At 44.5% G+C, this 12,308-nt stretch overlaps 1 protein-coding gene across 1 annotated transcript in view; it reads left to right on the forward strand.

Annotated features, from left to right (window-relative positions):
• Positions 1-12,308, forward strand: part of LOC136829895 (condensin-2 complex subunit D3-L-like) — a 66,850-nt gene that overhangs the window by 35,879 nt on the left and 18,663 nt on the right. Inside the window, exons 4-8 of the mRNA XM_067089015.1 lie at positions 6,806-6,959; positions 7,670-7,868; positions 9,477-9,600; positions 10,119-10,308; positions 11,399-11,550. Coding sequence (XP_066945116.1) covers positions 6,806-6,959; positions 7,670-7,868; positions 9,477-9,600; positions 10,119-10,308; positions 11,399-11,550 — 819 coding nt within the window. The remainder of the gene's footprint in view (positions 1-6,805; positions 6,960-7,669; positions 7,869-9,476; positions 9,601-10,118; positions 10,309-11,398; positions 11,551-12,308) is intronic.

Consider the following 12,308-nt stretch of genomic DNA (forward strand, 5'->3'; position numbering starts at 1 on the left):
GTCTGAGTGTAAGGTGAGGTTTCCGAAAGCTGCGGTTGACCCTCACACTGTATGTTCTAACTGTAGGAAGCATATATGCATGTTGAATGATAGGTGTGATGAATGTGCTTCTTTGTCTGAAAATGAATGGAGAGCGTATGATAAATATGTGAGGAAGTTGGAGCGTGATCGACTGAGGAGGTCTTCCTCCAGGAGTGCTTCTCTTTGAAGTGTTGATGTCGGCCCTAACTCCCTGTACCTTTAGAACCTAACCCTGTGGTTTTGTCTCCAGCCCTGAGATCGTGCCAGTGGAGACTAATATGCTTTCCGCCGTGATGGAATCGATTCGTGCATTAGAATCTAAGGTGTCAGCTCTCCAAGAAAAGTGTTGTGAAGTGACTAGTGCCCCCAGTGTAGTGGAGGGGGCGTCAGACCGGCCCCATCATGCCTCTAGGCCTGGACCTCTGCTGGACTCCCAGGACTCAGGGAGAGAGCATGTCGAAAGCCGAAGGAGGGTGACGGGAACCCCACCGGTCTGGCGTCCCCTTCCGGCAGGTCCTGAAGACGTTTCCCAGGCTGCCCAGGCGCGAGCTCGTGCTCGTGTCCTGAAGGACTGCTTCTCGTCTTCTGACACGTCCTCCCCACGCAGGGGTTGGAACCGTCAGGTAGACTCTCGCCCTCTTAAGAGAAGCTTTAGGGAGGAGGACGCTTCACGTCCTCTCTCTCCTACTCTGTGCTCCTCGCCAGAGTTTGTGGATCGTTCCCCCGCAAAAGAAGTACAGGACGTCATCCGAAGAAGACGTGTTTGAGCGCCCAAGTCGCTCCAGAGACAGAGCTCTCCTCCTCAAGAGAAGAGGATTAGGACGTCCCCTCGTCCCTCTTCCTCCAGGTTACGTAATTCTCCAGAGAGAGGCGTCCACCAACGAGGACCCTTATTGCCTCCATGCAGCAGCAACTCTCCTCATTCATTGCAGAGAGAGTCCAGGTCCCGTACTCGTCGGAAGGATGTTAGACTTCCAGTGAAGAGATCTAGGCGTTCTCCTTCTCCTGCTCCTCGTTCGTCACCTTCGTCTGCTTCGCCTGCTCGTCGTGGAAGGAACTCTAGACTCGTCCCGGAGGGTGTTGAGGAGGACCGTCTTGACGTCACCCCAGGACGTCCTCCTCTCCCTTCTCGTTCTAGACGCCACGTTCACCTTTTTGTTGATGACGCCGTCAGGCTCCCATACGTGGCGCTCTAAGGGACGCGATCCTGGCGTTCGTCATGCTGCCAGACGTGGCGCTCTGAGGGACGATCCTGGCGTTCGTCATGCTGCCAGACGTGACGCCGATTGGGCGCTCAAGAAGCTCGTCATGCTGCCAGACGTGGCGCCCGATAGACGTTCATGACTCCCTTCAAGACGCTCCACCTGCCGTTGCTGTCGCCTCTCGTGGTGGTTCCTGGTTCTCCTGCTGCTTTGCACGCCAGTTCCTCTTCCAAGCAGAGGTCCCTGCGGCGTGTTTCCTCTCCAACTTCTCTCTGCACTTCCCGCCCGATGTTGGAGATAGACTCAAGGACTCGGAGTCTGAAGAAGAGATTAAGGATCAGTCCTCGTCGTCCGGACTACCAGATTCTCGTCAAGCTTTTGAAGGAATTGTTTCCCGACAAGTTTCTGCCGGCAGTACCTCTCTCTCCTCCTTCTCAACTGACTTCGACTAAGTCTAGGAAAGCCCCGGATTTCTGAAGATGACTAAATCGCTTTCCACTAAGCGGGCCTTCAAGAAAGTCCATTTGTGGATGGACTCCCACAAAGCTCAAGGAAAGTCTTCTTTAGCCCTTCCCCCTTCAAGGCTCTCGGGTAAAGCGGCGATGTGGTATGAGACCGGAGAAGACTTAGGCTTACGTCTTCCTTCCTCATCTAAGGAGACTTCGCCTCTCGTTGATTCGAGTAGGAGGTCTCATCTGTCGACGGCCAAGGTTCCCTGGACTCTTACGGAGATGGACCATCTTTTGAAGGGCCTTTTCAAGACGCTAGAAGTTTTCAACTTCCTTGACTGGTGCCTTGGAGCTTTGGACCTTAAGTCGCGGGAGTCAGGACTCGATCTCCTTGTCGGACCTTTCGAGCATCTTGTCTTGCATGGACAAGGCAGTCCGAGATGGTTCTGACGAATTGGCCTCGCGACTTTGCGACTGGAGTGCTCAAGAAGAGGTCACTCTTCTGCGGTTTCGCCACGAAGTCCGTCTCCTTGGCACAGAAAGGAGAACTGTTGTTTGCTCCCTTTCTAGTCATCTTTTCCCGGCTTCGATGGTAAAGGACATCGCTGCAAGCTTGCAAGAGAAGACCACACAGGACCTGTTGGCACAGTCATCGGCGCCCTGCCGTTCCGTGACCTCGACGACGTCAACCCGTCAGCAGTCACCCAAGATGAAGAAGCCCTTCGTGCGGATCATCTTCAAAGCCTTCTTCCCGAGGAAAGAACCTCTCGAGAGGAAAAGCCCTTGCTAGAGGTAGGGGCAAGAAGTGATGTGATTCTCCTCCAGATACCGGTGGGTGCCAGGCTTCTTGCGTTTGCCGAGGCCTGGAAAGTGAGAGGGGCAGACAGTTGGTCCCTTTCGGTTTTAGAGAAAGGATACAAGATCCCTTTCCTTTCTCCCCTCCCTTAAGCCTTTCGCCTTGGACCTCTCTCCGTCAAATGCGGTCCAGAGAAACAAGAGATCCTGTACGACCTGCTGCGGCAAATGCTCGTCAAGAGAGCAGTAGAACAGGTCTTAGACCTGGATTCCCCGGGCTTCTACAACAGGCTGTTCCTGGTCCCGAACAGTTGGGAAGTTGGAGACCTGTGCTGGATGTCAGCAGCCTGAACCGCTTCGTCGTGAAAGAAACTTTCAAGATGGAGACGGCTCAGTCTGTTCTAGGAGCCTTAAGACCAGGGGATTGGATGGTATCCCTCGACCTTCAGGACGCGTACTTCCACGTACCGATACATCCTCAGTCAAGGAAGTTCCTGAGGTTCGTCTTGAAGGGAAAGGTGTATCAATTCAGAGCTCTTTGCTTTGGCCTGTCCACAGCTCCCATGATTTTCACCGTCATCATGAGGAATGTAGCAAGGTGGCTGCATCTGACAGGCGTGCGTGTGTCGCTCTCTACTTGGACGACTGGCTGATTCGAAAGCGTCATCGAGGAGAGGTGTCTGGAGGATCTACAAGCAACTTTGAACCTGACGAAAGAACTCGCCTGCTGGTCAACTTCGAAAAGTCACACCTGACCCCAACACAGTCCATCGTGTATCTGGGGATTCAGATGGACTCAGTGGCTTTTCGGGCTTTTCCGTCCCCGGAACGTCAACAGCTGTGCTACGGAAAAGTCCTAGCCTTCCTAGGGAAAGAAACATGTTCGGTGAGGGAGTGGATGAGTCTGCTGGGGACCATTTCCTCACTGGAAAAGTTTGTTTCCCTAGGAGACTACATCTCAGGCCTCTTCAGTTCTTCCTGCAAGACAACTGGGAAGACAAGGAAAATCTCGAGTTGTCTCTCAAACTTTCCCTCGAGGTGAAGGAGCATCTCAGGTGGTGGTTGGATCCCTCGAAGCTTTCAGAAGGCGTGTCCCTCAGCCTTCCGAACCCGACCTAATGTTGTTCTCCGGCCGTCAATGTCGGGGTGGGGAGCAACATTGGGGAAGAGAGAAGTGTCAGGCACCTGGAGAGGGGAACAGGTGACCTGGCATATCAATATGAAAGAATTAGGGCGATTCTTCTAGCCCTTCGATTCTTCAAGATCAAGTGTCCGGTCGCACAGTCCAGGTAAACGCGACAATACCACAGCTCTAGCTTACCTGAAAAAGCAGGGAGGCACTCATTCTCGTTCCCTGTTCGTCCTTGCGAAAGAGATCCTGTTGTGGGCGAGTTCCAGGAACGTTACGATCCTGACGAGGTTTGTAGCAGGCGTTCAGAACGTGAGAGCGGACCTGCTAAGTCGTCGTCATCAACTGCTCCCGACAGAGTGGACTCTGAACCAGGAGGTGTGTCAAAAACTGTGGGGTTTATGGGGTCGACCCTTAGTAGACCTGTTTGCAACATCGAAGAACAACAGGCTTCCGCTCTACTGCTGCTCTCCTGTCCTGGATCCAGGAGCAGTATCAATAGACGCCCTTCTTTGGGACTGGTCTCGTCTGGACCTATACGCTTTCCCTCCCTTCAAGATCCTGGGAGAAGTGGTCAGGAAGTTAGCGTCGTCGCAAGACACAAGGATGACTCTGATCGCTCCGTATTGGCCTTACAAGGAGTGGTTCCCGGAGGTAATGTCGCTACTGGTAGACTTTCCGAGGGTGTTGCCTCTTCGTCCAGATCTACTCAGACAGCCCCACTTCGAACGATACCATCAAAACCTCTCCGCTCTCGGTCTGACTGCGTTCAGACTATCGAAATGCTGGCGAGAGCGAGAGGTTTTTCAAGCAGGTGGCAAGAGCGATCGCGAGAGCCAGGAGAACATCTTCGATCGCGGTTTACCAGTCGAAGTGGGCGTATTTCGACAGTGGTGTAAACGCAGAGGGATTTCCTCTTCCTCGACCACTGTGAGCCAGATTGCAGACTTCCTTCTTTTTCTTAGGGAAGTTCGAAGCTGGCAGTCTCCACTATTAAGGGATATAAGAGTATGTTGTCGGGCGGTCTTTCGGCACAGAGGAATAGATATCGCCAACAATACGGACCTGCATGACCTCATTAGGTCGTTCGAGACGACTAAGGTGCATCAGTATTTGGTTCCGTCTTGGAATTTGGACGTAGTTCTTAAGTTCCTGATGCAAAGCCCCTTGAATCCCCTTCATGCTGCTTCTTTGAGGGACGAACAAAGAAGACGTTATTTTTAGTTGCTCTCGCTACTGCAAAGAGAATCAGTGAGATTCATGCAATATCCAAGTTAATTGGTTTTAAAGGATACGATGCGGTGTGCTCTCTTCAACCGTCGTTTCTTGCCAAGAATGAGAACCCGTCTCACCCCTGGCCCAAGTCCTTTGAAATGAAAGGTTTGGCGGGTATTCTGGGTCAGGAACCAGAAAGATTGCTATGCCCTGTTCGGGCTCTAAAGTTCTACTTGGACAAGACGAAAGAGTCAAGAGGTCTTGCGGATAGGTTATGGTGCTCGGTGAGAAGACCTGACGTCCCCATGTCAAAGAATGCGCTGGCTTTCTTCTTGAGGCCCACCATTCAAGAAGCGCATAAAAGTTGTCAGGAGAGTGACTTCAACTTTTGAAAGTTAAGGCGCATGAGGTTCGGGCTGTTGCAACGTCAGTAGCCTTTCAAAAGAACATGGCTCTGAACGATATTATGAATGCCACCTATTGGAGAAGTCATTCTGTGTTCGCCTCTCATTACCTAAAGGACGTAAGAACAGTGTATGAGTCTTGCTGTTCATTGGGACCTTACGTTTCGGCTGGTACGATCTTGGGGGAAGGAGGCAGTACCCATCCTATCCTGTAATGTATGGTTAGGAATAGTTTTTAAAAATTTTTGGTTGTGTTTTTATGGTTGTGGGGTAGACTGTGGGGGCAGTCTTCCCTTTCCTTAGTTTTTAACTAGTCACGATGTTTGGTAGGCCAGGTGGTTATTTTTGTCTCTTTGCTTCCTTCTTGAGGGCTATGATCTGGTCACATAGTGGTCACGTCCCCGTTGGCAGATCATCTGGAACTCTCCAACCATATAGGTCTCTACCTCGTTGGAAACTCCAGTAAAGCAGACGCAGACTTGGGTGACAGTAATCACGAAGTCAGCTATGCTAAAAGGTAAGGAACCAAGATGTGTAATCATCTACATTGTTTTGTTTCTCAATCCTATGCTGTCTCTGCCCACCTCCAATGGTGCGATTCAGCTATATATATATCTGACAGGTAAGTTTCATGAACAAAATGATATTTTAATGATAAAATAAGGTTTGTTCATACTTACCTGGCAGATATATATTCGTGAGTGCCCACCCTCCTCCCCTCAGGAGACAACGGCACTATGAAAATCTGAATAGAAAATGGGAATGGTTCCTGATATCCGCCTCCCAGCGGCGGGAATGGGTACTAACCACCTGGACTCCCCACTGCGTGTGTCGTAAGTTTTGTGAATTCTGTCGGACTTGGAGAATACAGCTATATATATATCTGCCAGGTAAGTATGAACAAACCTTATTTTATCATTAAAATATCATTTTTATATCGTAGAAATTTTATTCTTCGGCAGTGTTAGGAATACCATAGAAGTACTTGAAAACTACTGTTCAAAGAAATTCCCCTGAACAGCAGATCAAATACTGTACTGTTATAAATCGTCAGCTATGCTGGATCCCTACCTGTGTGCATGAAAGGAAATGAAGAATGCAGAGAAAGGAGAAAAGTCTGCAACACTTAAAACAAAAGTTGTAATAGTTTGCAGTAGTTGTGGAATGTGCAAACAAAAGACAACAAAATAATACATTTAAAATCCACAGAGTTAGGGTAGTCGTCAATCTCCAACTATGGGAAATGTAAGACAATATTAACAGTAAAGTATATTTTGTTCAGAAGCTGTAAGTCAAAAGCAATCAAGAGCAAATCACTAGTGTTGGACACAAAACCCTTGAAAAGATTTTGTCTGACCCCTCAGCATTTTTACTGTACCCAGTTACTGAGGTTTACGAAGCTGTAATTGTTCAGAGAATGCAGTTTTATTCATTTTAAGAGAATAAATCTATTGGGCCAATCCTTGGCTTGGTTGTCTTGTTAATATATTTTTCATAACTAGATATTGCACTCTCTTTTGTCAGCCACATTATCATTTACCCCTTTTGACATAAAATTGTACTGTAAACACTTGTCCTCTTGCATTTCAGGCCCCAGATTGTAAAAGTAGTACGTACTCATATGGGCAAGGGGCATAACGAAGAGATGTGGACACTCTTAGCATCACTATCCAACTATTTGACCGTTACTGATGCTGCTTTTGTTGTGAATTATTTTGAAGAACAGTGCCAGGAAGGTTCAAAGGTAAGAGACATCTTGCATTGCTAGATGTGTTTTTCTTTAACTTATTTTCAAGGTAGATCTGGACAGTGATTAAACACTTTGGAAGTGAAGCTGTATTTAGTGCTTGACGTCTAATAGAAATATTTATCATTCCTAATATCTTAGACATTTGTTTTTATGTAGATGCAAATAAAATTCAAACCAAACAAACCTATGCCATAAACAGACTTGCTTCCTATCAAAATGTTGATAGTAATGCAGTTGTTATTGTGATTGTTACACAGGATCTGTCTGAAAACTGCAGCAATGTCCTGGTATGTCAAGAGATTAATGGGTTTTTTTCATGATGGGAAGTAATTTGTTGACATAGGTCTGTAAGGATATAATTGATAGAAGTTTTGTGTGGTTTGAGATTTGTACGTGGCTGTGATAGCTCCAGTTGTTTTGGTCCACTTATATTTATTGTAAACTTCTGAAGTGCTAATTTTCTCGTGTTATCTAGAAGTTATATAAAAGCATCCTTATATATGACACAGTGTTTCTGTCACCACTGTCATACACATGGTCTGACAAAGAGTACCTTTATATTATTAGAAAGTTTAGGATATTTGTAATCTTGTAATATTAAATTTTAGCATGATTGAATGACCTTTTCTCTAATGAGAAGTTGTCTTAGAAGAATTTAGTTTTTTCATGGCTTTCTGTACAATCCCCAGTGATATTTTTTGCAGGTGGGATCATACACCCTTCAACAGGTATTGAAAGTTCTGAGTAACAGCATCAAGAACATCCCCAACAACCGAGGGGAGGCTCTTCATGAGCGTCTTCTTCGTCCCATAACCCATTTCAATGTTGGCGCACAGCTGATATCCCCGATGATGGACACATTAACCTTGCTCACGTACAGTATGCATGGAAATGAGGAGGAAGGTAGGAAATGTTAAAAAGAACCTATGTTATATTCTTTGTAAAGAGCACTTTTCAGACCTAGGATAAGGCTTTAGCCCTCACACAGCTCTTGCTATTGGAGCAGTGGAAGTTTTATGTGACTTATCTCTAATGGTACATAGCCAACCTTTTGCTTCCTTTGTTGCTAGAGTTATTTGCTGTGTCAGTTGCTGTTTTACTATATCTAGAGAGAAGGCCCACAAGCCTGCAGCTACTCTCCGCCTTCCTTTCTGGTTGAACCAATCTCTGCCTTGTTTGTGCTACCTATCTTTTTTGGACGGTAGTTACTTGAGAAATGAGATGTTCACTGTAGATTGGCACAGAGGAATGAGGATGAATGTACTGTACCACCATACATAGTTGGAGCATTCTGTTTAGTTGAATCGTGTTGATGCAAGTGGGATCATTCTGCATAAAAGGAGGCTTCTTATGACTAATGGGTTGTAATGAACAAGTGTCTAATATGGGCTGAAGTTGAAAATAATTCTTTTTAAGTGTTGCCAGTTTACTTCAAAGTCTGCAGGTACAAACTCAAAACTAGCAAGACTACGGCTAGACAGGATGATCAAGTTTACACTTTAAAGCATATAGACTTACTGTATCTAGCCTGTAATAATAATAAGCATCTCTCAAATGCTAAGTTAAGCCTCCACAAGTGGCCAGATTGCATTTCTAAATTAAGAATACAGGCAGTCCCTGCTTACGGGCGGCATCGTTTAATGACATCTCGGTGTTATGGCGCTAGGCTAGCGACATTGTTAACTGGATTTTTGGCGCCGGTAAGCAGTTTATCGGCACCGGTAAGTGGTTTATAGGTGCTGTTAACTGGTTATGGTCACCAGTAACGGGTTATCAGCACTGATAACCGATTATTGGTACCCATAACCGGTTAATGGCACCGTTAAGTGGTTTATCAGTGCCATTATTGCCGATTTTCAGTTATCATTGATTGTTGGTTAGCGGCGCTTGGCTGGGAACAGAGCCCCCTCCGTTAGCCGGCAACTGCCTTTATTGTAACCAATAAACATATACTCTTATAGTAAGAATAATTGTATAGTCTGCATTTAGCCTGAGTACTGTTAGAAACTGTAGACTGGGAACACTGGCTAGTAAAGCCAAATACTCAATGAAGTCAGTGCTCTCTGTTGTAGTAAATACTGGTTCAGCCCAAGATTGAATATTTAAAAACTTGAGTTAATTTGTGGCTTCTGGAACCATTAAAAAAGCATTAAAGATTGAGTATGTGCATGATTTCCTATTAAGGGGTTCAATATGAATCCCCGGTAGGGGGGTGGTGCCATCAGTGCACCTCATGTGGTGCACTGTATGCATTAATTAAGAGTCTTTGCAGCGTCCCTTCGGCCCCTAGCTACAACTTCTCTCGTTTCTTTTACTGTATCTCCGTTCATAGTCTTTTACTGTCATCTGACTTTCCACCCTCAAAAAAATTTTTCTAATGCAACTGCAAGGTTTTCCTCCTGTTACGCCTTGCAGTGCTTCTTGCTGTCAGTTCCCCCTTTCAGGGCTGAATGACCTCATAGGTTCTTAAACATGAATCAGCGACTTACTGTCAACTTCATACTTACCCAGGTCTGGCAGCGTTGGAGAAATGGGTCGCCCCTATCCTGAAGTCTTGTGATGACCATTTGGCAAGTGTCCTCTTTCATCAGTCACTGTCCAGGCTTGATGCTGAAGGAGAAGAGAAACTATTTCGGTATGTTTTACCAAGTGATTTATTAGCGAGTGAATTTTTATCATCTTCATATAATATTGTGTGTTTTCCCTTTACAGTATTGAGTCAGATATCAAGTGAGTTCCTTTGTCATAATTCCATTGTAGTTCAGGTGTTCATCTATGCCCTTTCTCCTCGACCTCTAGGCCCTGTCACTAATCTTTGTCCCAAAAGGATTGCGCTTTGTTCCATGTCATGTGTCCAGCCATCTTGATCTCTGAGCTAGTGGTCTGTATTCCTATCCTACTTAACTTGTGGCAGCCCAAGACTTGTAGAGAATCAGAACTCTTGATGATTTGGACATTGTTCATTGTAGATGCGTAGCCAGTACTTTGAATTACAGTACTGTACCTAAAAATATTTTTAAAAATTAAAGATGTTAAAATTAAGAAAAATTGCTAACAAAACAATAGCTTAAAAGCTAATGGAAGCATTCTAAAATTTATTGAAGCAAAGTTTGAGTATGTTTACAATTTGATTTATTCTTTGTCATTTCACAGCCGTATCTTCACCTTGGGAGAGGCGTCAATGTTATGTCCTCGTAAGGTCAACAAGAGAATGTTCTTGTTGATTCAGAGTATTATTTTTCAACAAGCTGGGAAAGAGCCGAGGCCTCTCGTAATCCCAACTTCTCAGACTCAGAGTTCACAGCCACCTTCTATATCTTACAAGCCAACTACAAGAGTTCGGGTAAAGATTCTCTGTTGACTTTTTACTTACATGCAGACTACCTCAACTTGATTTATATCTAGCTAGGTGCTCTGCCATACGGTGTAAGTGGCATTGGATATAAGTAGGAGAGTTTCATACAGTAAAATACAGTTATCAGCTTGTATGTTTGATTTGTCTTTTATAGTTAGTTGTTTGATATTCCTTTTGTAACAAAACATGTTTATATTTTTATCTTCAAGTTAAATTTTTTATATTTTTTACTTCATTTTTTAGAATTGACACACTTGTCTTGAGTTTATGGTGAGCGGTTGCCCTTTGTAAAAAAAATTGTGTGGTACTTGAGGTTTTGAAAATGTAGAGTTAGAAGCATCATTCCTGATTGTATAAGAAAAGTGAAAGAAATTATGTTAATTATGTATTTGGTGGCTGTCTAAGGGATCTCAGAACAACATAAGGATATATCCCTGTGGTAGCTGGCATGCTTATTAGCCAGACTTTATTGTAAAGTTTATTGATGATGGATGGAACCAGGTAAAGTTAAGAAAGTTAGACAGCTAAGTGAGAAGGGACTAGAAGGGAGGGATGACAAGCACAAGGCTGAAAGCAGTGCAACTGAGGCCAAAGGAAAGCTGCAGAAAACCTTTGGTACTATGTACAGTGTGCTGTAAAAGAACACTATAAACAATAAACATATACAGGGTATCAGTCTTAAGTTGCTGAAGGAATAACCTGCAAAAGTAAGTTTTGTTATAATTAAGTTGTGTTAGGCAACAAAGGATATTAGTAACAGCTGAAGAAGTCTACAGTTTACTTTTGAAGCAACTTCTACTTCTAAGGTACCTCACTTTCATCTTATAAGATGTGCTGTGGATTTTCTGGGTTTTTTTATGTGTCTTATATGCCAGTAAATATAGTAATTGCAGAATGCTACCTTTGGTTAATGATGAAATTTGTTCGTTATAGGAAAAGGAAACTGAAAAAAAAAATTAGTTTAATCATGCAAGTATGAATGCGCAATATTACAAAGTTTTCAGAGCTGCGCTTTCTATTGAATTGACATTAAAAAGGGCCTCTTTTCTTCAGACTAACTGTTCACTGCTTATTTCAGGCTGTTGCTATTGTAGCACTAGGTAAAATGTGCTTGCAGCATGAGGAACAAGCGAAGCGTATCATTCCTGCTCTTGGGAAAATGCTTGATACGAAGATCTGCCCAGCACTGAGGATCAACATCGTGTTTACACTCTCGGATATGTGCGTGAGGTGAGTTTATTGCTGGCCTTTTGTATGACAGGGATGTAAATCAGAGAAAGAAGATGAAAGATGTTTGAAAACCTCCATAAGGACAGGGGTGCATGCTTTATTGGATTGGTTAACTATTAATGTAGTTATGATGCTTATATTTGAATTGTAAAAGTAATAAGTGAAAAGTGAAGTAAAATATTAATTAAATAATGTAAGATTGTAAAGTGGATAATGAAAGACATAGGAGAACAAAATTAGAGAACAAAAAATTGTGTTAACTGGTTCCATAACAAACATGAGCATCCAGGAACCATGGCCTGGTAATGGCTCGTGGCCTATTTTTCGCTTATTGTCACTATCCCATACCTTCACTGCAGATTATCTTCATACAATCAGGGGGAGAAAAAGTGATGAATCCAAAAACCAGCAAATGTAATATAGTGTATTGGTTAAATTATTTTTGTTCTGACACAATTTACAAACTGTCGGTCCTTTACATTAGGAATTACCTTCAGTGAAGCTGGAAACGGGAATTAAATACTGTCTGGGAGGCAGGAGTCCTGCCTGCCTGGATGTAAATATTGCAATTTGCTTTCGACCGTCATTGGGGGTAGACGTGTTCTCTTCGCTCTCTGCCCGGACTTCCGTTGAGCTGCCTTTTCCCGGTGGGATCTTTTTCTTGTTGCTTTGTACTTTTATGATGAAAGCCCTTGATAAACCCCGTAAGTCCAGCTTCCCCCAGCATGTGTGTCCTGGGTGGGCAGTAAGAAGTGTAA

This window comes from Macrobrachium rosenbergii, chromosome 45, assembly GCF_040412425.1.
Source record: "Macrobrachium rosenbergii isolate ZJJX-2024 chromosome 45, ASM4041242v1, whole genome shotgun sequence".
Taxonomy (NCBI): Eukaryota; Metazoa; Arthropoda; class Malacostraca; order Decapoda; family Palaemonidae; genus Macrobrachium; species Macrobrachium rosenbergii.